At 37.0% G+C, this 25,152-nt stretch overlaps 1 protein-coding gene across 2 annotated transcripts in view; it reads right to left on the bottom strand.

The window, feature by feature from the left end:
* The window catches only part of rasgrp3 (RAS guanyl releasing protein 3 (calcium and DAG-regulated)), a 121,751-nt gene that overhangs the window by 45,445 nt on the left and 51,154 nt on the right, over nucleotides 1-25,152 (bottom strand). For both annotated transcript variants that reach the window (XM_007238737.4, XM_015602847.3), the window contains exons 2-4: nucleotides 8,289-8,523; nucleotides 7,603-7,705; nucleotides 4,019-4,081 (exon numbers count right to left, since the gene is read on the bottom strand). In XM_007238737.4, the coding sequence (XP_007238799.3) occupies nucleotides 4,019-4,081; nucleotides 7,603-7,705; nucleotides 8,289-8,358 (236 nt within the window). In that variant the 5' untranslated portion in view covers nucleotides 8,359-8,523. The remainder of the gene's footprint in view (nucleotides 1-4,018; nucleotides 4,082-7,602; nucleotides 7,706-8,288; nucleotides 8,524-25,152) is intronic.

Below are 25,152 nucleotides of genomic sequence, written 5' to 3'. Positions count from 1 at the left end.
TACATTGTAACCCACAGTCTTTGGAACAAAATGCACAGGTTATTAAGTTAGCTCTACTAAATATCAGATCTCTTACAAACAAGTCCTATCTAATTAATGATTTTATTACAAATTATGGGCTTGATTTTCTGTTTTTAACAGAGACATGGCTAAATTCTTGTAGTGCTGAAAGTGTATTAATTGAGTCGGCTCCACCAAACTTTAACTTTTTAAATGTCTCACGTACCGGCAAGAAAGGTGGAGGTGTAGCTATGCTGTTTGATGATACTTTCCAATGCAAGCAGTTATCACTTGGTGACTTCACATCTTTTGAATATTTAGGTGCAGTTTTAAAAGGGACACCAATAATATTACTAATAATTGTCTACAGGCCTCCAAGGTACAATGCTGATTTTATTGATGATTTTACAGATATGCTGTCTTTTATTTCTACTGAATTTGATCATTTTATTATTGCTGGTGATTTTAACATTCATATTGATAATTCCAAGGATAATTATGCCAGAGAACTCTATGATGTATTTGACTCTTTTGAACTCTCTCAGCATGTGACTGGAAGCACACACTGTCATGGTCACACCCTGGATTTGGTTATTTCGAAGGGTCTCAACATATCAGCCTCTATTAAGGATGTTGCACTGTCAGATCACTACTGTGTCTTCTTTGAAATGTGGACTTCAATACACAGTGAAGCCAGACAGATTAGGTACAAGAAAAGGCAGATAAATGACATGACAGCTGAACTTTTTGTGAGCAAAGTGTGCTCTGCACCATGCAAACCATCAGACTCTGTAGATACTCTGCTGGATAGTTTTAACTCAAAAACTGCTAGAGTTTTAGATGAGATTGCACCAGTTAGAGTTAAAACCATGCCATGCAAGCAGAAAGCACCATGGAGAAATGATGCTGCAGTTCAGCTCCAAAAGAGAGAATGCAGAAAGGCTGAGCGCAGATGGCGTAAAACCAAGCTTCACATTCACAAAGAAATTTTTAAAGATAGACTGCGTGATTACAATAAAATAATGTGCACATGTAGACAAACCTACTTCTCCAGCATTATTAACAATAATATTAACAATAGCAAAGTTCTTTTCACTGTGGTTGACAGACTAACTAACTCACCTATATATATGACCCCTGAGCTAGTTTCAACTGAGAGATGTAATGAGTTTGCTAAATTTTTTAATACTAAAATCCACAATATCAGACAAGCCATCAGTACATCTCTATCCACCAAGGAGCCCATGTGCTCTCCAAAACCATGCAAAAGCATCATAGTCAACATGTGCCAGTTTAGCACTATTAATGAAGAAGTTTTAATTGATACAGTGAGTCACCTCAGATCATCCACTTGCAGTCTTGATACATTACCAACCAAGTTTTTAAAGAATGTTTTTTACTCAATATCAGAAGACATTCTTCAAATTGTAAATACCTCACTCATGTCAGGCGTTTTCCCAAATGCATTAAAAACAGCCGTTGTGAAGCCTCTCTTAAAAAAGAAAAATTTAGATACAAACTTATTGAACAATTACAGACCAATCTCTAATCTACCATTCATTGGAAAAATAATTGAAAAAATTGTCTTCAAGCAAGTTATGCACTTCCTGTCCATAAATAACTGTCTAGACCAATTTCAGTCAGGTTTCCGGCCCAATCATAGTACTGAGACTGCGCTAATTAAGGTTATCAATGACATTCGCTTAAACACAGACTCAGGAAAAATGTCTATTCTACTACTGCTTGATCTCAGTGCTGCTTTTGATACCATTGACCACAACATTCTCATAGATAGACTTGAGAACCGTGTTGGAATTTCTGGAACTGTCCTAAAATGGTTCAGTTCATACCTTCAAGGAAGGAAATACTTTGTGGAAATGGAAAATAATGTTTCTGAGACTGTGCCAGTGACCTGTGGTGTACCCCAGGGTTCAATTCTTGGGCCACTCTTATTTAATTTATATATGATTCCTCTGGGTGAAATCATGCGTGACTATGGGATATCTTACCACAGCTATGCAGATGACACTCAGATCTACATGGCCCTCTGCCCAAACAATTTCAGTCCCATTGACTCACTGTGTAAATGCCTTGAGCAGATAAATAAATGGATGGGACAGAACTTTCTGCAATTAAATAAAGATAAAACAGAGATTATTTTATTTGGGAATAGTAATGAGAGGCACAGACTAGCTGCCTATCTGGATTCAAAAATCCTGAAATCTAAAGAACTAGTGCGTAATCTTGGTGAACAAATGGACTCTGATCTCACTTTTAACAGTCATGTCAAAGCAGTCACCAAATCAGCATTTTATCACCTCAAGAACCTCAATAAGATCAGAGATTTTCTGTCTAAATCAGACCTGGAGAAACTCATCCACGCCTTTATTTCTAGTAGGATTGATTACTGTAATGGACTCCTAACTGGACTCCCAAAAAAGACCATCAAACAGCTTCAGCTGATTCAGAATTCAGCAGCCAGAGTTCTGACTAGGAGTAAAAGAAGGGAGCACATCACCCCCATCCTTAAATCCCTGCACTGGATACCAGTCTGTTACAGAATAGACTTTAAGGTACTGTTACTGGTGTATAAATGTGTTAATGGTGCAGGACCAGCATATTTATCTGATGTGCTCCAGCAGTATGAGCCGAGCAGAACTCTCAGATCATCAGGAACTGCTCAGTTAGAGCCGCCTAAAGTAAAAACTAAACACGGAGAGGCAGCGTTTAGCTACTACGCTGCTCTGAAATGGAACCAGTTAACAGAGAGCATTAGAAGAGCTCCAACACTAAACATGTTTAAATCCAGACTGAAAACCTACATGTTTGATCAGGCTTTCAGCTCAGCTTAAAACACTGCAGCTCCACACATTTTTATTCTGTAACGGCACTTTTATATTATGTTTTATTCATGCTTTATTCTTATTAATTCCTTGTTGTTCTTTTACATGTTTTTAATTTAATCCTCTTTGTTTTAATCATGTTTTAATCAATCATGCTTTGTTCTTATTTTAGTTTTTATTTCCATTTTTACTGTTAATCTTTTACATGTTTTTTTTTTTATTTGATTTCTCTGTGTATTTTCTAACTTGTAAAGCACTTTGAATGACCGTTGTGTATGAAAGGTGCTATATAAATAAACTTGCCTTGCCTTGCCTTGCCTTGCCTTTGGTTCGGAAAATGTGGTTTTAATCTTAGGTTAACTGTGAAAAGGTATATACTGACTCTTGGAATTGTCTCTAATATTTTAGGCTTTTTTTTTTAGCTCTCCAACCCTTGTGACATGGTTTCCCACTCCAAATGGAGAATGACCCACATGTTTTGCAGTTTGGGTGTTGGGTGGTTTTGTAAATCTTAACTAAACTATTTTGATGAAACCAGCCTAGTTTACAATACTGTGTTTTAGTCATTGGAAAAAAAATGTAAATGCATTCTTTAAAAGTGAATGTAGGCAAAGGCATAGTGTGGGTGGTACCTGGTGCAAAAAAAGTGCAAAATACAAGATCTCACCCAAGGACACAAACACTGCCACATAACACAACAGAACAGAAACTGCTCATCTGAACTGTCACATGCAACTCTTAAAACCACAGCCAGAGAGAGAGAGAGTGAAGAAAAGAGAAAGAGAAGAAGACAAAGAAAGGTAAAGCGTGCCCAAGGCTCTCTCCTGTACGAACAACAGATTGCTGAGTCACTGGTTTCTCTTCCCTCCACATAAAAAAAAAAACTCTGCTTGTCTCCTGAGGCCTCCTGTCACTCCTCATGACATCACAGCTCCAAGCACAAGCTCCAGTCACGCAGCCCGCGGCGAGGGAGAACGTGGTGGTGATGGTGGTGGTGGTTGGAGGAGGGTGAGGTGGAGGGGTGGAAAAGGAACAAAACTGCATTAGAAAAAGCTGCGGCGGCGGCCTTCTCACGACGTGCTTCGCCGTAGGTGGTTGCCTAGTGATGCGAAAACATCTTGAGGATGTTGAGAGGGGGCTGAATGAGAGAGCTGAGGAAGAAAAAGGTAATTTACCTCATTAAATAGCAAATCTTCAGCCTCGTGCGCTGACCGTCATCTCCCGCACAGTCACGATACGTGAGCGCTCGTCAAGGAGGGTAAAGAGAGTGTCAGACAATGAAATATCAGACATACAGTATGTATTCAAATGCACACAGAATGTTCACTCATTCAGAAAAAAATAACACACCTAAAAGAAGTTGTTGAAATGAAATGAAACTTTATACATTGGCAAGAAAAGGTGTGTGAACCCGCTGGAATTTATTTTAATTTCATCTATAAAATGCATAAATTTGTCAGAAAATGTAATATGATCTTCATCCAAGTCAAGGATATTGACAAATATGTGCCTTAAATAATGAATAAAAAATATTATTTTGCAGGTCATTATTGAACACACTCATAGCAGTGAATATAGTATCTGGCATTGGCATAGGAACCGGGGGGGGGAGGGGGATGGAATATCAGAAATAGATGGATTTGTCCCCATTTTTTCTGATGATACAGCAGAAAAAGCAGAAATTGTGTTAAAATAAACTTGTATTTTAAAAGTGCGCTGAAATCTGCAGCCCCACCACTAAAAGCATCTCTCGGGTAAAGTTAAGCTAAAGCCATTATCTTTATCAATAAGACTGTGCAAACGCACTGCTTAGAGGGGGTGCTTTTTTAATGGCCAGAAAAAGAACCCTCTCTCAGCAAAGGCTGCAGGTGACGTTTCTTTTTTTATTATTTCTCACGAGTCAGCTTAGCTTAGAAAAGTATCTTGGGTATTTCCATTGTCTAGTGTACACTCTGGAGAGGGGGTGCTTTTTCTGGCGGGGGTTCTGAATTTGGAACAAAACCACTTTTACACGCAAGGTCAGTGATGAGAGCAATGAATCGCATCAATAACAATATACTGCAATAAAAACTACTTTTGGATCTTGTCTTGTTCTGCTAACAGATTGGGAGAGTTTGGGTTATCTTATGTTTATAATAACGGCAGCCAAAAATCCCTATAAAACCTATACAGTATACAACAGAATTGGCATGCCAATACAGAATAAGAATTAAAATTCAATAAATAAAGCAATAAAGTCACCTTTGGTTGGATTTAACTAATAAAAAAAAGAAGTACAGAAAAAAAGTTGTGTGATTAACTGTAATTCTGCAAATGTTGTCCTAATCACTACAGGGTGGGCTTTGATTCATTTTAGCAAATGTGCACACCCCCCCCCCCCCCATGTCAAACCCACTCATACACCTTTGCTATCTGGTGCTCACTACTTAATATGTGGTGCTCACCACTAAGTATCTGGTGCTCCGTAGATTGATTTTACTGGTTTTATTAAAAACACCACATGCTCTTGATCTTTTTCCAAACACTCTTTTTCATTAAGAGTGTGAAAAAGATGTGCCATTAATGATTCATACACCTCTCTATCAGGCAAAAAAAAAATCCACATTCATGAACTACATTAGCATTTAAATCAGTTTAGAAACATGTTTGGTCTTTTAGGTAAGCCTTGATGTTTGTACACACACACACTAATTAACGCATAAATTCAAAAGCACATTTTGATCTGTTTGGATTGAGCATCATGACAAACATCACAAGATAGACTTCATTTTATTTAACCCAAAAGAGCCCTTGTTGACATTCAGTACCAGTCAAAAGTTTGATCATACATTCGCATTAATATTTTTTCTTTATTTGTATTATTTACTACATTGTAGAATAACATTAAAGGATTAGAAACTATGAAGGAACACGTATGCAGAAAGGTAGCAGATTAGACTTTGCAAACAACTGACATAAAAACTCAACCCAGGTGGTTTAGCCTGGGACGAGTTGGAACACAGAAGAAAAAGCAGTTTAGAAGAGCTCAGAACCTGTAGAACTCCTTTAATACAGTTGGAGAACCGTTCCAGGTTCTACATCATGATGACTGAGACTGACTGAGAGAATAAAGCCAAGAGTGATCAAATTTGGTATCAAAGCAAAAGGTTCTACTTTAAAGAACCTAGAGTCTAAAACATATTCTGGGTCGTTTAACCCTTCTTTTGTTTACGTCATTACATCATTATTCCATATTCTGTATTACTTAAGCAATAAGACACAGGAGAGAGTAATATAACATGTAATACTGGCACTGCTCTGCTGCGGTCGTAGCAGCTGAGTTCTGTAGATCAACACAGCAGTGCCAATATTACACGTTATAGCACGACCCTCAAGTGTATTATTGTGATTATACCACAGTTTTATTATTGCTGTTAATTAAACCATTTTGAGTTATAGAGGATGAGAAAATATGATCTGTTTGGTTATAAACACTTCGCGAGTTAAATTAGTTACATTGCTGCTCTGTTTGTAGCTGCGCTGTTTGGTTTGTAAGAGCTGCATCATTACTAGGTTACCTGTATGTGGTGGAGTAATATATGGAGACCTTCGGTTACAGTACATTACCGGCTGATAAGGGCACTCACAGAGCGCATCTCAGCCAATCACATCGCAGGGTCTGAACTAACTGTGGTATAATTCATAATTTCTAATGTCTTCAATATGTAGCTATGATGCAGAATATAAGTAAAGAGGGTGTGCAAACTTTTGACTAGTAATGTATTTAAGACAGACTCTTTAAAAGATGTGGAGATATGTCTAATATTTCTTATTAGAAACTTTTAAGTGACATGCAGTGTCTTGCAAAAATATTCATTTTATATATGTTTTCACATTTTGTCACCTTACAGCCACAAATATAAATGTATTGTATTGAGATTTTAAGTGATAGACCGACACAAAGTAATTAGTGCCAATTTAAAAAGCAAACACTAGGGTGGACAAATAGAAAAGCAATCCACAAAATGCATTGCTTTTCCTCACTAACATGCAGAATATATGCTAAAATTAAATGCAAAACTACTATTACATTACATTTCATTGCTCTTGATCTTTTCATTGAAAAACAATACACACTTATTTGCATTTTCAAAACCAAACGCTGAATTAGTGTCAGAATGTAAATAAATAAACCCTACAATGTAATCAAGGCACTGCTGTATTGCTTTTCAAAGGTACTTTAAACATGAACTCCTCCTTTAAATGTAATACTCACGAGATTGCTTTTAAACACGAATGTGAGGAAAACGTGCCACAGTCAAAGTCTTTTCATGACAGGATAAAAGAGGAAATAAAAACTTTAATTCAACAAATTGAGGCTGGGGCAGTTACAGACGACTATGTGCTGCTCAGAGTGGAGTGGATTTAGAGAAGACGGCCATGTTCTCACATTTATCTCACATCATTTTGGGCTCTATTCTCTATTCTCGTTTTTAACTACTGCATATTGCACCCAGCTTGCACACATGAGCTGGCATCACATCCAGAGATGACTGCTGTCTTCTAACAGCAGCTTTTAGTGTGACTGTACAATGAGAACCACATGGTGTGTAGCAGCTAGGGTAAAGTAAATCTGTACTACAAGGGCAGACATGGATTTCCATTTTCACACACACACACACACACACACACACACACACACACGCACACACACACACACACACACACACACACACACACACACACACACACACAAAGAGAGAGTGCAGGTAAAGGATATATCATGAGGAGTTTTCCTGCCAGCTCTGTAGAGGAGACATACCAGCGGTGCATGAGCAGGAGAGTCCGGGGTAGCTGGTTCCCCTGCAGCTCTCCATCATCATCTAAACAACAAAACTTATTGATAAACACACACACACACACACACATCTACAGGAGATCCCGCACAGACACAAACACACATATAGCTCTGGAAAAAAAACAGACCATTTAAAAATGATGAGTTTCTTTGATTTTACCAAATTGAAAACCTCTGGAGTTTTTTTTGCACCAGGAGTGGCATAAAGTTGTTCAAAGGCAGTGTGTAAGACTGGTGGAGAGGAACATGCCAAGATGTATGAAAACTGTGATTAACCAGGGATATTCCACCAAACATTGATTTTTGAACTCTTAAAACTTTATGAATATGAACTTGTTTTCTTTGCTTTATTTAAGGTCTGAAAGCTCTGCATCTTTTTTGTTATTTCATAGCCGTTTTTCTGCAAATAAATTCTCTAAATGACAATATTGCTATTTGGAATTTAGGAAAAATTGTCTGTAGTTTATAGAATAAAACAACAATGTTCATTTTACTCAAACATATACCTATAAATAAAAATAGACTGAAGTGGTCTCTCTTATTTTTTTCCAGAGCTGTAGGAATTCAACCAAACTTGCTTGAAGCAAAATAAGCATTCCCGAACTCACCAAAAGCCTGGATACATGCATCCAAGAGCAGCTCCAGCGGTGCTGCTTTCCCCAGTGTAAATGACCCCATGACCTCCAGGTCAACCAGGACCTTACTGAGGCATCCAACACAATGCCATCAGATGGCCTCTTCTTCTCTCCTCCCTTCACTCTGTTGTTTCTCTACTCTTTCCTCTTCTCCTGAGCCGAGAGGTCGTCAGAGACTCACAGGGTGTCCAGCTGACCTGATGCAGCACTGTGGATGAAAAAAAAAAAAATTATTACATTACATTGTTTTCAACATATAAACATTTGCAACTTATCATTTAAGCAGTTTTGTTGTGTTGGTGTCTAATATCCTACTGGTTGAGCTGGTCAACCAGCTTAACTCAAGACCAGTATAGCGAAACTGGTCTCCCAGCTTGATTTTTCAGCAAGAAAACCAGTATGATCAAGCAGCTGGAGTATGTTTTCTTCTGGATGACCAGCTTTTCAACAACCTCCAGCTTTAAAGACCAATTTAGACACAAACCATCAAGTAGCAAAGCCAAAGTTAGATTTTGTTTTAGCTTCTTTATTTTTGCATTGCAGCTGTGGTGTAATGGTTCACTTTAAACGTGTCATAACTGAGACTTGCCAGTAATCGCTGGGTATTTGCAGTTAACAACAATAATAGCTTAACATATTAATAGCTAGCTCCAGTGGAAAGAAGCAAATTTCAGACCAAAGATCAAAGGTGTTAAAGTATACATACTAGGGTTTAAGATACTTCTGTGGATGTTGAAGAAGTATTAACTCAAGCTTTTTGCTCTTTAAGTAAAAGAGTAAAAGTACTGGTCTCAAAACTACATAAAGTATAAAATTAAAAGTAATGTAAGGGGAAAATGCCATTAAGGACAAAAGCTTAGTCCGCACCACAGGATCCTATAGTGCACTACTACCCCTCCCTCACTAAAACACATATTTCTAAAAGCCATAATTACTATAATGTTATATTAAAATGTAAACTTTGTTAAACTTGGGATTCACTTGGCTCCTTGTTTCAACTGCATATATACTGTCACGTCTGCCAGGTCTCTGTTTATATCCTCTGCCTCCCCCATGGAGCCTGGGAGCGCTGCGGTGCTAAAAGACTACAATCCCCAGAACTTAATGGACTACAAACGCGATGACATCACGGCACACATGCCGCGACGCCGTGACGTTCCCCCGGAAGTGTAATTCGTCTCCGGTGTATTTATAGACGCCGCTGCCCTTTGTTCTCTGCCGCGTATTGCCTTTTCGTGCGTTGTTATACTGTTTGGTTTAGTTCATTGTATATAGTTGTATATATTGTTGTAAATAAAACTTGTACAGTTCCACGTCTGCGTTTGTCTCTGATCTGCCTGGCTTGCCTGACATATACCTATTAAAAAGGCTACATACATCTGCATGTTCTTGCTGGAGTGTGACGGCCAGATGTGTGCTGGTGTGATGGATCGTGTATAAACCAATAGGGTGTCGGAATGGTGTTTTATGTTTATACTTCTCTACATCCAACCACAATCAGATTCACTCTATTTAGATGAAGAGATTTATCTGGATCAGGGTTTTTTTAACTATTGGAAGCTGGAATGAAAACAAGCTGAAATGATATAGGAGTAACGAAGCTATTTTTTTTAAATGTAAGGAGTAGAAAGTTTAGATAATTGTGTGAAAATGTAAGGAGTAGATGTACAAAGTAATTTGAAAAATAATTAGTCCAGTAAAGTATAGATAAGTATTTGTCCAACATTACTTGACACCTCTGAACAAGGTTCAGATTTTTCCAGTAAATTATTGCAAATTAATACGAAAATTAGTCTTTGGGACATAGACAAAGACTCAAAAACGCAAGTTAACCATTTTTGGTGGCAATATCAGAATAATAAAATAACTATTCTAGTATGTGTCACCTTTTCTCACTGTAAGGCAAAAAAAACACACAAGTTAACAACTCAGCCTAAAATGTGTGTTTTTTAATTGGCTTTTAAAATATTACAGCTCAGATTTGCTTCAATTTGGAAGTAACTATGTATGTTTTTTATGCTCTTTATTCACCTATGTCACCACTGTCTACCAAAACGAGGCTGTGAGGACGGAAGTAGTGTTGTACCGCTGGGTACTAGCAATGCTGCCTTACTGCTGCGCTCCCAAGTGCACTTCTTCAAAAAGAAAGAAATGTTATAAAGGTTAAATATTCCATAGTTTCCCCAAAGATCAGTAGAGATCTCCATTTAAATTTAAGATTTATGTTACTGTTATAGCTAGCTAGTTAAGGTTAGCCATGTTAATATTACCCAGCCAGCCAATCTAGCCAGATGAACATTAGCAGATAGACAGCAAGCTAGCTAAACCCGGTTCTTCAGCTATGAATTATGATTAACCCTGAACTGGTTATTTTCTTAGTTAAACGGCAAAACTAGTGGAGGGTAACGTTAGTCAAGCCGTAGCTTTTTAGAGCCTGCTTAGCTAGTTAATATCCCACCGTGTGGAGCCTGGTCTTGCAAGAGTGTACACTCTCATGCTTAGCTGGACTGTATTTGGCATTTAACGGTCATGCTAACATTATTTTTGTGTCTGATATAATATTACAGATTAATTTGGACACATTGAAGTCAGTTCAGAGCACTTTATAAAAGAGTTTTTTTTAAGACACTGGTTGGAATGTGAAAGTTGAAGAAGGATATTGTGCTCAGGTTATTTGTCTGTAAGGAGGACTGTAGTTAGATGAGCTACAAGGTATTTTTTGTACAGTCACTTGTACAGTAAGTTAGTAACTAACTAGCTAGCAAGCTAGCTAACACATGTGTTTTTAATACAGCAAACAAAGGTTAATTACCTATCGACCTTCCACATCCTGCACATAACCCCTTGACCCAATTACTGTAGCCTTTTTAGTAAAACAGCCAGGGAAATATTGCACTTATTTCTGCCCATATTTGATTGCTTTCACCATTAATTTAGGGAGGTATGTGAGGTTCGTTGTCCACACAGGAGCTGCTATTTAAACTGGTGTAAATTCTGCTGGCTCCCCTTGTTGCCTTGGAATTTCCAGTTAAGGAATGTGCAAGAGCAGACATATTGACGTTTGGGTGGATGTGTCACATTTAGCTTCCTCAACCACAGTGTTATTAAGCTAGGTTAGCTAGTGAGCCAGCTCTGGACAGCATTCCTACTATCTTTTTGTGTGTTTTGGGTGAAAGCTATTTAGCTATGCTGTAAATAGCTGTAAATAAGGTTAAATAAGCTGTTGGAATGTTTGGTTAGCATAGCTAGTTAACCAGCTACTTTATGATTAGTGTGAAGCAGCAGTAGCTACTTTCAGACTGCATTTTCTTTAAATATGATAAAACCAGAAAAATTCTGATATGAACTGACTGGATATTCTAACAAAAAAAAGAGGAATAAACAAACTCTTAAAAACGGGTCAGGTAGAATAAGGTTGGTAGTTAGCTAAACTAAGTAAGGTTAACTAACTTAGCTAGCTAGCTAGCATGCTCTGCTCTGTTTTGGTTATGCTATGCTATCTTAGCAAGCTAAATACTCTAACTGATGGTAGACATGTCCAGAAACACAAATGGTAAGTTATATCTTTAACGTTACCATTTAAAATGTTTTAGAATGTATTAGAAGACAACAACTGGTTAGCTTTGTTAGCTAGCTAGTGTGACCTAGGTTAACTATGCTTAGCCTTCTTTAACAGCTACAGGGCTAGCTACCAGAATAGCCCAACAATTTCTCTTTTCTTTTTTTTATAATAATAAAAGTTATATTCTCAAATTCGTTTTCTGCAGAAACCTTAAAAAAAGTGAATTTCCATGTTAATTTTAGCTGAAGTCCATACAATATATTAATAAATCTTAAGTCAAACTGCTATTTTACACTGATGATGGTGAAGTGTAGGATCTTTCTTAATTGAATTGATTGTATTGTTGGAACCCTGGAAATGAAGATCTCTTCAGTCTCTGTCCACTTAAAAATACAAAATCGTTACAAATTATGCTAAACCAAAAGCTCATAAATGATATTAAATTTTTTCTCACCATTTGCCATAAGGAACATTCCAGGATTTTGGTACATTTCCTGTCCCACCACTTAAATTTCAAATGCACATATCCAAAATATCTAAATGACTATTTTTGGTAAAAAATGTACTTGTTATAAGACAAACTGTAAAATTTGGTGGAAAAATAAGCTTCTAAGATATTATTCAAAAGACTGAATACATTTGGACCACCTCAAAAAATGGCCGTTTTCTCTTGTCCCACACATTGGGTGACCAACTCCTTTGGCAAATTTAGCAATTAAAAAAAGCTCTAAATAAATTACTTCCTCTTGTATATTGTTGATATGAATCTCCTTTACTTATGAAAACAACTTCTTTGATCTACATTGTATTGCATGTTACAGTTTTTATGCTATTAAGTTGTGTCCCACAACATGCGCACAACCCTGTTACCATAAGGCATTTTACCTGGCAGACAAAGAGTTAAAAATATTTGTCTACTGGCACAAAAGTTACATCATAAGGACATTTTCACAAGACCAAGGGTAAGTGCTCTAACAAGTTTGGGTTTTTTTTCCAAATATGTTTGTCCAAGTTGTGTGTGTCACTCATTGAACGCAACCCTGTTACTCATATTGTAAGACTAATAATGAGTAGAGTCAAAATTTACTTTATATACTTATATAACCATATTTGTCCTTGATCTTGTATACATAGCTAAATTTTACAGTTAGCATCTGTTCCTGGGTTAAACCACAACTTAGCCTAGATTTGCAACCCTGTTACTGTAAGTTACCAAATATATTGCATACCAACTTAAGCATCTAATATAAAAAAACTGCTTTTAAAAACTGCTATTACCTGTATTTAATAAATATATGACTAAAAATGATCAAATTGAAGATCAAATTGTCAGAAGTGACCACCCCTGAAATGTACCAAAATCCTGGACTGTCCCATAATGGTCTGTATACAATTATGATTAAAAAATTATGAATAGTTTAAACACATACAGAAAATGTAAAAGGATTTCATGTACAGCACGAAAGATACAGTTCCTGTCAAAATTTGGACACACCCTAAATATATATTTTTTTAATTATTTAAACCATTTTTTTGCATTGTAGATTATACTAAAGTCATCCAAACTTTGAAGAAAAACACATTTTTTGCAAACAAAAAAGTGTTAAACATACGTTTTTTATAAAATATGTTTTATAAAATTAAATATAATTAAATTTTATTATATAAAATTATATATTAGATTCTTCATCTCCTTTGAAGAATCTAAAATATAAAACATATTTGTAATACTCTCTGCATTTTCTCTTTATGAGGTAGAGTCATCTGGTAGTGTCACCAGGAATGGCTTTCAATTAACAGCTGTGCCTTGTCAAGGGTTAATTATTTAAATGTCTTACTCTCTTAATGTGTTTGAGAACATCAGTTGTAAAGTTGTGTAGAGGTAGAGTTGTTATACAGTGAATAGCCCTATTTGAGTAATGTTCTTATCCATATTATTACAAGAACTACTTAACTAAGTAAAGAAAATGACTTTAAGAAATGAAGGTCAGTCAATCCAAAACATTTCAAGAACTTTGAAAGTATCCTTAAGTGCAGTCGCAAAGACCAAACGATCAAAAACACTATGCTGAAACTGGCTCTCATCAGGACCGCACCAGGAAAGGAAGCGCAAGAGTTAACTCATAACAGAGTATTTTGTTTTGTTGAACACTTTTAAGTTACTACATGATTCCTTATGTCTTCCTTCATACAGGAAAGGAAGTTCATCAGAGTTATCAGCCTCAGAATCGCAAGTTAACATCACGTCATATGAGAGCATATAAATGCTTCACAGGGTATTTTGGTTGGTTTAACACTTAAGTTACCACATGACTTTTCATGTGTTCCTTCATAGTCTGGATCACTTCAGTATTCGTTTATTTCAATGGCTGTTCGATTGCAAATTACAAGTGGTACAAACCACTCAAACACAGCATTGGTGTTTAAATTAGGGATGTTGGGTAATAGTGCAGGATCTCCGGACCTCCATAGAGCTTTCTGTAACCTCTGATTTTCAATTTAGTGTAAGTAACTGTAATCTTATCAGGAAACATGTAACAAGAATTACTTTTAGCAATGTAAAAATCTAGCAATATCTATCACAAAATCTCCTTGTATCAACCTTGTATCTTTGCCATCAACTTAAGGTTACTTGATGTTATATATAATTGTACATCTTAAACAAAGTTTTCCAAAATGCATAGAAAAAGATATGTTTGTACATGTGAACAAATCCTTAGAGAATGATCATTGTCTCTGATTGGTTTTCCCTTTCCTACCCCCCAATCATCCTCCTTCATCGACAGAAGTCAAATCATTTGCTTGTTTAATTTTTGTTCCCAGAACTCCCCCATGGGTGCCATCAATATCTGATGGCTCTCTCTGGTGCGCTGCCTGCTTGAGGCAGCCGAAACCGTTCACAATTCCACACAGATGGCGTGTCATCATTCTGGCCCATTGAGCTGAATGAGTAGCCAATCAGCAATTACGTAATACTTCACATGGACACTCAAATTGCTCGCTTTCTCATGAGCGATTTGTCATGGACGGGGTCGAATGAGTGCTTTCAAAAGAGCAGCTTCTGAATGATAAACACTGCATTAGAAATACCTTGAGGGTGATATAGTTGACGGTTTAGGGAACACTCTTTAAAATGTGTAAACTATTATGTGCCTCCACGATATTATCCTCAGTGTCTTATAGCTTTTATTGATTGCTGATAAAGTGCATTACTGGTAAATGAGTATGTGATACAACGCTGCTTTGAAATTCATTAACACACACACTCCTCATAATGAAGTGTGCCATCTTGGTTGTAACCAGTGTCCCTCCTCCCAAGGTGACCCAATCAGTGATATGATTGATTCTCAGTTGACCTCAAAACAGCTGTGGTTTGCCTGTAGACATATTGCCCACTAAGACACTACGCACCCAGAGTGACTTTGCCTTTTATGAGATGTTGAGATAAACCCAAAAGAAATGACAAATAACAGGTAAAATATAATATTATTTAAATGGTTAACTTGCTAATCAGAGTCTAACTCGTCTGAGAGTCATTTTTAAAATACTGTGCATTTTGTCCCTTAAATGAATTGAAGGTAATACAAACAATTTTGATCCCCTGTGGCACAGTGTTACCCAGCAAGCAACAAACCATTTTTATGATAATTTCCAAATCTCTTTAATATATATATATTTTTTTGTAAATACTTTTTTTTTTTTACCTGGAAGTGGAATAATATTTTAGCAACCTAAACCACAAGTGACACAATACCATTAATCAATAATAAGGTGTATATATTATCTTAGAACATAGTTTAAATGTAAATAGCTAAAGATAAAATAATCCAATATGTCAAAACATAAGTGCTTCAATATGTGATGAAATATGTTTAGGTTTTTTTTTGCCAGTTTTTGTTTTCATGTACTTAGAAAAAGTGCTATAAATGAAAGAATTTGTTCATTCAGAGAAAAAATTGAAACATGTATTGTTGCACAGTGCTTATATGACACTTAACCAACAAAAATGTGGACACAAAAGACCAGACATGTGTAAATACTAGAGATCCATACTTTAGTAAAAATACAAGTACTCTATCAAAAAAGTGACTTGAGAAAAAAGTTGAAGTGTTCTTTAAACTCCACACTTAAGTAGAAGCAATAAAGTACTCAACATTGTTTGTACTTAAGTGTTGCAGGTAGGACTGAAAGTACTGAAGTACTAAAAGTAAAAGTACAGTACTGTGTTATGTAGTTGTTTCAGAAAGCAGTATACTTCAGCAGTAACAGATACAGCATTTTAAGTACAGTAGTGAAGTAAAAATAATACTCAAGTAGATACAGATACAGCATTTTAGTGCTTAAGTACAGTAGTGAAGTAAAAGTAATACTCTAGTAGATACAGAATAAGTACAGTATGTAATGTTATGCAATGTCGATTAGAATGCAATTAAGTTAAGAATTTAAATGCCTTAAGTTCTTTCGATCTGAGTCCAAGGCTAGCAATGAAGAGGCAGATCTGTGTACTAACTGTGTGCTAACTTTACTTTTCAGACGTTTGCTCAAAACTCAAAAAAGGTGATGGTGAACAGACATGCTGGGGTCTTTTAATGTATCTTAAAAGTGCAGGCCACCAGATCACTTTAGTGAGCGCCCCCATCCATAAACCTCTAGTGACACATCTAAAGAATGGCAAAGCATTACTGGGATAGCAGTTAAAACACACTGCTTTCCCAAATAGGGTGAAATTCTTTGAGAAAAATGGGATATGATGATGGGTTACAACAGTGGAACTTCTGGCACAAGGCTTGAGCTAGTATTTTGTGGTGAAAATTGATACCAGATTGCAGCATTGTGTAAATTGCCTTCTATTTTGGGATGTCTGGGCCTTTTGATTGCGGTGGGCTGTCAAACAAATCCACAGGGAAATGACTGGTTGCAAAACTAGTGCTAGTCATTTGGGTTGTGAATCAGTATATATGGTGTTGACATGAACAAATATCATCATAAGTTCAGCTCTTCTGCATTTCATCACACTGGATAGACTGTTTGGAGGTCAGGAGTTCAGGTCACCGGTGTGATATTGATCAACAGTTAAGCAATGGCAGATTCAGGCATGGATAATAGTGATTATTGATGTGTGTTCTCTGGTCCCGGCCTTTGTGCATTGAGGGGTTGGGTAAAAGGTGTTAAGGCAGCTTGCAGAAAGAGCCACATCTCTTGCAATAGTGGTCAAGGGAGATTACCACATGCGCTACAGCCACTAAAAATAGCCTGTGCGTATTCAGTCACAGCATGTGAGCAATCAGAAGCAAACTGCAACATGGCCAATGCTTTAGAGCAGCAGAGGCTAAATATACTTTCATCCACTTCCCTTCAAAAATACACAAAATAAAAAAAACATAGAAACCTCAATAACTAGATCTAATAACAGAATTGACCTTGTTTACAGCTTTTGCTCTTGCTCCATTATTCCAAAGTTCAGTCTAAAGGTGCTTTCACACCTGCCTTGTTTGGTTTGGACCAAAATGCTAGGTGTAAAATGAGCCACAACTCAGCAGAATTTGGTCACCCCAAAAAAAATGGCTGTCTCGGCCCGGATCTACTAAATCACGGTTAGGCACATCTGCATTGTGAAAACACTTTTTTTTAAATGGACATTTTAGACCAATTACAAGAAGGCACTGAGGCAGACCTCATCCTTAAAACAAACCAGGAGAAAAAGTGGTGAAAAAGAAGCGGTGCTGTGCTAAAATTCAACTCTCATCCATATGGATGCAAACTCTGCACAGGTGATTCCTGTATCTACTGTAACTGTATATTATATTAATATTTATCTATATACAAAAATAAAAGGACCTGAGGAAAATCTGTTGTGCTATCTCTGCTGTGAAAAAGGTCCCATTCTGGCAGAGTCCAATGGAAAACAAGTATCTACAAAAACCTTACAGGAGAGAGGTTAAATCTTAATATTCAATGGAAGTCAATGTAAAGAGAATCTATTTAAGGTAATTTTTTAAAATGTTTATTGGTCCACTAATCAAGAAATGTTTACACAATTTTTAGACAGTTTATGTAGTAAACTAAAAACCAATGGAGATACTTGTTTTTCATTGGACAGCACCAATATAACACAACACATGGAAAATCAACTTGGTAAACTGACAACAAGAACTTACATACAATCCACACAGGTAATGATGATGAAGGATGTAGTAAGGTTCCTTAGTCCACTCAAAAAACTGCAGTGTGAGACCAAAAATAACCGGACCAAATATACACAATGCAACAAACACACAAACCATGGTGTGGACTTTGAGGTGCGAAAATAAACACCAGTACCTCTCACTTTCCAAGAAGGTGTTTTGATGTTGAGGTCTAGTCTCTGTGTGCTCTGTCCATTGTTCAACGGAAGGATTGGAGCTAGCACATACTTCACTTGAAACTCAGTTTGAAACTGAGTGAACTTTTTACTGAGTGAAGTTTTAACAGTGTACAAGCCAGCTAAATTTATTTAAACTCCCACTAAATCAACCTTGTTGGACAGCTCAACTCAACTGGACACTATACTACATAGATGTTGCAGAAAGAGGAAGCTATTAGCGGCTGCCACCAGATTCCTGAGGAGGCAGGTGGTGAAAAACCCTCAAGTGACTGAAAAAGACCTGCAGTATAATTTGGTGGCAGCAGGCACTTTGATTTCAGTTTGCAGAGCAAGGCAAGACATAAACTTTGATGTTCTTCACAGTGGAGTAGCTAGGACCTTATAGGACCCAGTGAAAAAGGTCCTTTATTTTGCTATTTAAAAGCCGATTCTCTTAGTTTAGTTTACAAACTATGATGGTCTAAAAAATTTACAGCAATGTCTGTTTTATTAGTTCAAGTGTCTAACCAGAAGTTCAAACATATAAGGACATTATGGCCCCCTGTGCCACAGGTCGCAAGGCAATTGGCCCACCTGCCCTACCCCAGTAGTTATACGACTGGTTCTGCACGCCCACATTCTTCTTCTAATAAAAAAGCTTCAAATACAAGAGGATAAGTGAAGAAATGTTGCCAGGGTCTGGTAATGTCTGACTATATATCAAGTTTGCTGCAGGTCATAACAGCAAGCGGAGGCTCTACTTACTACTGAATAAATTAGTGGTTGCAAAGAAATTATTAATTCAGCTCTAATCTAGAACGTTTTCATGTCTATGGATTAGTGGTATGTCTGCAGACTTGTCAAGTCTCCCGAAAGTTGCGGGAGTCTACCGCACATCAATGACGGTGGATAAAAGTCAGATAAAATTTCCCGGAATCTAGTACGCAACTTTTTTCCCCAATTGCATGCCTGAAACAAAGGGAGAGGGAGAGGAAGGCACTCCTCTCGCGTGCCTATTCATGAAGCGCATGCAAAACTATGAGGGTTCTGATTGGCCTGTTTTTAGTGTTGGCGGGCAGTGTTTTTTCCTTCCTGGACTGGATGCGTTCAGGAGCATCATGGCTCCCATCAAAACTAATTTCAACTCAGAATTTTCTAAAATATATCCATGTATATATCTATATCTACAGTACAACATTGCAATGGCTTAGTGAAGTCCTGGGGCTGCTTTGCTTCCTTTGATACTACTAACATGCAGAGTGTGGACTAAGAGAGGATTTAACCAATGAAGTATCAGGAAATCCCAAAAGAAAACCTTGTACCTTCTGGGAGTCATGATGTAGTGTCATTGGACCTTCTGACAGGACAATGACCCCAATAATACCGCAAAGTCCAAACCAAATTTGTGATATACAGTATTTGGATAGACTAGTTGTGTTCAGCTATTTAAATGGTCTTGTTTGATTGGTTTATTGCAAACAGCTGAATATTTGTACATTTTGCAAATAAGCAAAACTTGCAATAGGAGTTGAAATTTTGACTTAAACTGTTTGTAATGCTGGCTAGCATTGCAGAAACTGGTGGAGGAAGTTTAAGAGGTTTCCAACCCAATTAAAGAGATTGTGGCCAACTGTGTTTTTGAACAAGAATGGCTTGTGGCCTGCATTTAAACATGCTGGTCAAATGGTAAGGCCAAGGTCAGCGCTTAGACAGTTGCACCACCCAGGACCTCAGATCCTCAGGATACATAATAATGCTTTAAACAACTATCAAACCCTGCTTGCAGTAGGTATCTGAAAGTCAAACACAATCTTGGTATGTGTCATTGTGCTTTTTTTTACATAGGAGAAGTGAAATTGCATCATGAGATCATGTATTTCAAATTAAAAAAACAATCCAGACATGAAACACATGCTGATACAAAGCATAAACAGGCCTAATCTCTACATCCCATATTTGATTATATTTATGGATACACATACAGTATGTGAACCAGGAACTGTCACGGTGAGCATAACAGATCAGCAGGCTAGTTGGAAGTAGACAGAGACAAGCATTGTACCCTTCAGGCCAGATATAAGCAGAGACAATCAGATTCAGTGATGACACTGCATGCAAACGTCACCTTGGTGCCTTGTTCCGTTGCTATAGAGCATCAGTGGAAAAGCCAACTCATTACGTTCAGTCTGATCTTACAGAAAAGTAGTAATAGAACTTAAACGTAAAAGAAAAGAGAGTACAGACAGTCTGTGCCCACTCTAATAGACTAAGTTTAAAGTGTTCCCTCTCAAATCACAGGAACATCCAAATTGGAGAAAGCAAAGCTCTAACCATGCCTCAATAAATGTTCTCAAACCTTTATGGCTTTCAAAAAAAAAAAGTAATACGGAACATACCAACCTATTCTACATACATCCTAATACATTGCATAAGTCATAAAGATGCTCTCACGCAACTGACTGATTGAGTAAAGTACTGTATTTTCCAAAGCCTGTACTGTAGACACCAACATTTCTAATTGTTTCTGACCTGTTCTTCAAGGGTTCTTCAAGGGATCTTTAGAAAAAGCAATGAAATATATATATTAAAATCTAAGAGCTGTGGACTTTAATCCAAATCTATTCCACCCAGCCTGACCCAACTAGTTACCGTCTTCAGAAGTCCTTAACTGCACGTAAGCAGTTCTCCAGAAGAAGTGTTGAAAAACATGCATACATCAAGCATAACTTGTTTCTACATCCATTATCTACTTTTTTCAGCTCCACTCATCCAATAGGAGCACGTTGTAGTTCTGTAATTACATTTAATTGTAGTCCTGTATCTGTTTCCCTGCACACTGTTTTAACCACCCTGTTCTTTAACCCTCTCATGCATGAATTATAATAAACTCAGTCAGGATTTTTTTTCTAAGTGTTTTTATACATCCTTAGGGATGTAAAACAAGGTTTGAAAAAAATATATATTCTATCTTTATTCAATAAAGAAATATTTATCTGTCCACTCAAGTGTACTTCATGCATTTTTTGTTGTAAAAAAAACACAAATGTAATTCAGTTATACAGTTGTAATATGGTATTCTGTTGGAATAGTGGAACTGAGGAGGATATTGTGACACAAGAAAATATCTCTGAACTGTAGAACCTTATAGAATCTTGATTGTGACTGGTATTATCATACTGTATTCTTGTCAAGTCTCTGAACTGTTAAGTGAGCATATTCTCTTATAGTATTTTATAGCATGTATCATATTTCCTGTCAAATCATGCTTGTTGCTAATTTCTGAGACTATTTTCTATGATGGTTGCCAAAGCATACCAGGCACAAAGCTACAAGACACGGCATGCAGATGTACTTGGTTCTTCGTGTGCTGGCATTTTATACTTTCTTGAGCTGGGGCCAGTGGTTGCCAGGGGCATACTGGATATTGGGGTGCCCTTAGTTTCAACAGCCTCATCTCCTTCATCTCCGTTCCTCAGCCTCAACTCCCTCAGTAACATTTCCAGACTCACCTTCACTATCACTGCTTGACCCTACTTCTCTGCTTGCAACTGTCTGTACTGGCAGACATTCCTCAATTAAAGAAGTTGATTTACAGCCAAAACATTAAACAATATGAATTATTTTAAAAACAACACTGGAAGTAATTGACATTGCATTAAAGTTGAAAAATAGCTAATGATGCATGATGTACAATTAAGTGGACAGATGATTAATCTACAATTCCCTCAAATATAAAATCAAAATTTTGAAAATCTTTACATAATATGTCACCTTAGATGTTACTTGATGTAATTATATATTTTTTTACCTGCAGTGATATAATTTTATAAAAGGTAGAAACAAAAATAGCCAAGGTGTTTGGTGGTTTTCCCTGTCTGCCGGCCATCTTGATTTCATTGACTTCTTTTTCCCATTACAATGACCAACCAATGGGATTTTTTTGTATAGGATGATGCAATAGCTTCCACTACAGTGGACTATATGCAGCAGTGCACAAAATTGCAAGCATATTTAAAGAAAAAACTATTTTAAACAGCTGTACACTGTAGTGACCTCTATGCATGAAAGGGTTAATGGTCTGAACCTTATAGGACCACCACAGAACAGCTGTTATTATTTGGGTGGTGGGTTGTAATTCTCAGCACTGCAGTGATATTGTAGCACGGTGGTGGTGTATGCTGTGGTGAATGTTGAGGTGTTAGTGTGTGTCGTGCTGGTGAAAGTGGATCAGACACAGCAGTGCTGCTGGAGTTTTTTTAACAATGACCTCAGCAGGGTCACTGCTGGACTGCTGAGAATAGTCCACCAACAGCTTTCTGTGGCTACTGAGCGTGGCTACTTCATCGCGATCTCCCCGCCATGCACACCGGTCTAGCAAGTGACTGAGCGTGGCTACTCCAACGCGATCTCCCCGAACGTCGGTCTAAAACGCGGGTTTTAATCAGTCATTGGAGCACCTGATTTAGCTGAACACTTTCAGACCGCCACTGTCATACAACACCATACCACTTGCGTATGGTGTAAAATTGGGCCTTAAATCATGAAAAATGTATTGTTACATAATCTGCTATGGACACAAAAGGCAGGTTATACTAATATTGACCAAATCTGTACATCCTTGTAGTTTCTTGTCTTTCTTTAACAAAAGTGAACTGCAGTTCAGACAGATTTGTTCTCCAAACACTGCTGCAAGAGATAGAATCTCTTTTTCAGTGCAGCGAGTGGAATAATGAACATACAAATATGTCTGTCTAATTTTCAGTGTATTCCTCTGTGAATCTGAGTTCGTGGCTGCAGATGATGCCCAGGGCCACTGAGTAGCACACCGGAGACCTGCCCTGACATGCCCTATGCATATAACACAAACATGTATACGTGTGTATACACACACACAGACACACTCATGCAAACTTAATTCAAAGGCCTAAAGGACACACTGTTCCACAGGACTCCAGGGCGAACACCAACAGATCATCTGTGTATGATACAGGCACATATACATAATTTACATTTTAGCCAGTGGTATTATGAAAAGTAACAGAGACACCATGTGAAGAAAGTCATCAGCAGAAGCAACCTGACTACAAAGCTCCGTTAAGACATATTCAATTAAAAGCCAATATGTGCTCTATGGAAACAGTATAGAACCAACTTAAGCTTCAATATGTAATTGTTTTACAAATGATTATAGATTACAGATTTTCTCAGGTGGGAAAAACATGGAAATGTTTGGTCATAAAACTGGTAAATTATTTAAAATAATAATTGGTTGTAAACAGCGTCCAACTGCATCAGTAAGTCACATTTTCATGTATTTCCTGATCTTCTGGAGGCATTCTTATTGGAGGAAAGCCAAAGAATGTTCTCAAAAACCATTAAAAATAAAGCTATGAGGAACAGTACAATTGAGTAACAGTGATCTGACATTTATATACTGATAAGTATAGATGGAAAGATCAAACATTAATGTCTTTGTATTGGCTGATTTTCAGCCAAAATATGCCAAAACAGCGATTGGCCAATATTTCTCCAATTTAGCCAATACTGAGAGACGATCAGATCTTGCTCAGGATTTAAGGACTACAGCAACTCTACGTTTGAGATTCATTTTACAGGCTTGTCAGTCAAAGGAAGCTGCAGTTTCTCACTCAAGATGTTACATTACATTAGTTCAGTCCTGCCAGTCTGCCATTGTTTCTCAATCCTCCATAATTGTAGAATGTGTAAAACTAACAAGCCTCATGCAGCAACTAAAGTAAAAACGTTTAATCCCACTAACTGGATACCCCTCTCAAGTTTGCTTCCTACGAAACTTACAGTGAGTCTTCAGTGGAAGTCTCAGAAGAAACCAGGTGTTTATTTTAACCAATCAGATGTTTCCTAAGCTAGGACGTCTCAAAACAACAATTTAATCAAAATCAACAACACAAACCAAACAAAGTCAAACCATTAAAGCTGTGCAATTGCAAGATATGTTCAATACAATATGATTTAATATACTGCAATACTGTAGGCAAAGCAAATTTTAGAAAAAAAGCTGTCATAGTATAAAAGAACACAAAAGAGTAAAAGGGTAAAATAAATGTACTTTTTGTAGTCAGAACAGTGGGATCTAACGACAGAAACAGCATTGCTGTCTAGTGGGTGGGGTTTGAATACAACTGGTCTGACACTAATAAAATTATTAAGTAAACTAATAATTTAAAAAATCTATACTTCTATAATGAAAATTAATACAGTATTGCCAAAAAAATACAATATTGATATTTTCTTGCGAATCCCACAAACCACTGGGTTATTTTGGTCAAAAGATGTACAATAATTAGTAATGTTAATGTGTGACTTTAAATAAAGAACTAAAACCCAGTATAGTAGAATATCTTAGTAATTTCTCAGCAGTAATCTTTTAGCAATGCTTACGAGCATTTCCCTCTGCTGATAAATGAAAGTGTCACATGAATCAGGGAATAAGAATGCGTACCATTTGCGGATGGAAATGGAACTTTTAGTTGCGAGTCTTAAAATGTGTACGGCATGAAGAAGCCTCCGATCTTTCAGCCGCTCTGAAGCTGTGGAAAGCAAAAGCCTTTCTATCTCAGAGTTCCCACTACGGCCATACGGCATACTGTTTAATAGTAATTAAAATCTCAGTGTTGGTTTGCAAAATATGTCAGTATTAGTATGCAAATGAGCCCTTTAATAATAAATCACAAAAAATAGCTATGGTGTGCTGTCAGCAGCCTGAACGTCATATGTTCCAGATGAAATGCTGTGGGTGTTTTGATGAGTCAGAATATGATCCAGCAATGATAAAAGGTTTTCTTAAACCATGTTGCATCAAGGTGTTTTTTCTTTTTTATCATAACGCATAAGAGCATGTATACTTTTACAATTTTTGCAGCCATGGAAAAAAAAGACATTTTCCTAACAGA

The sequence above is a fragment of the Astyanax mexicanus genome, chromosome 14 (assembly GCF_023375975.1).
Source record: "Astyanax mexicanus isolate ESR-SI-001 chromosome 14, AstMex3_surface, whole genome shotgun sequence".
Taxonomy (NCBI): domain Eukaryota; kingdom Metazoa; phylum Chordata; class Actinopteri; order Characiformes; family Acestrorhamphidae; genus Astyanax; species Astyanax mexicanus.
The sequence above is the reverse complement of the archived record's forward strand: the minus strand, read 5'-3'. Positions and strand labels throughout refer to the sequence as shown.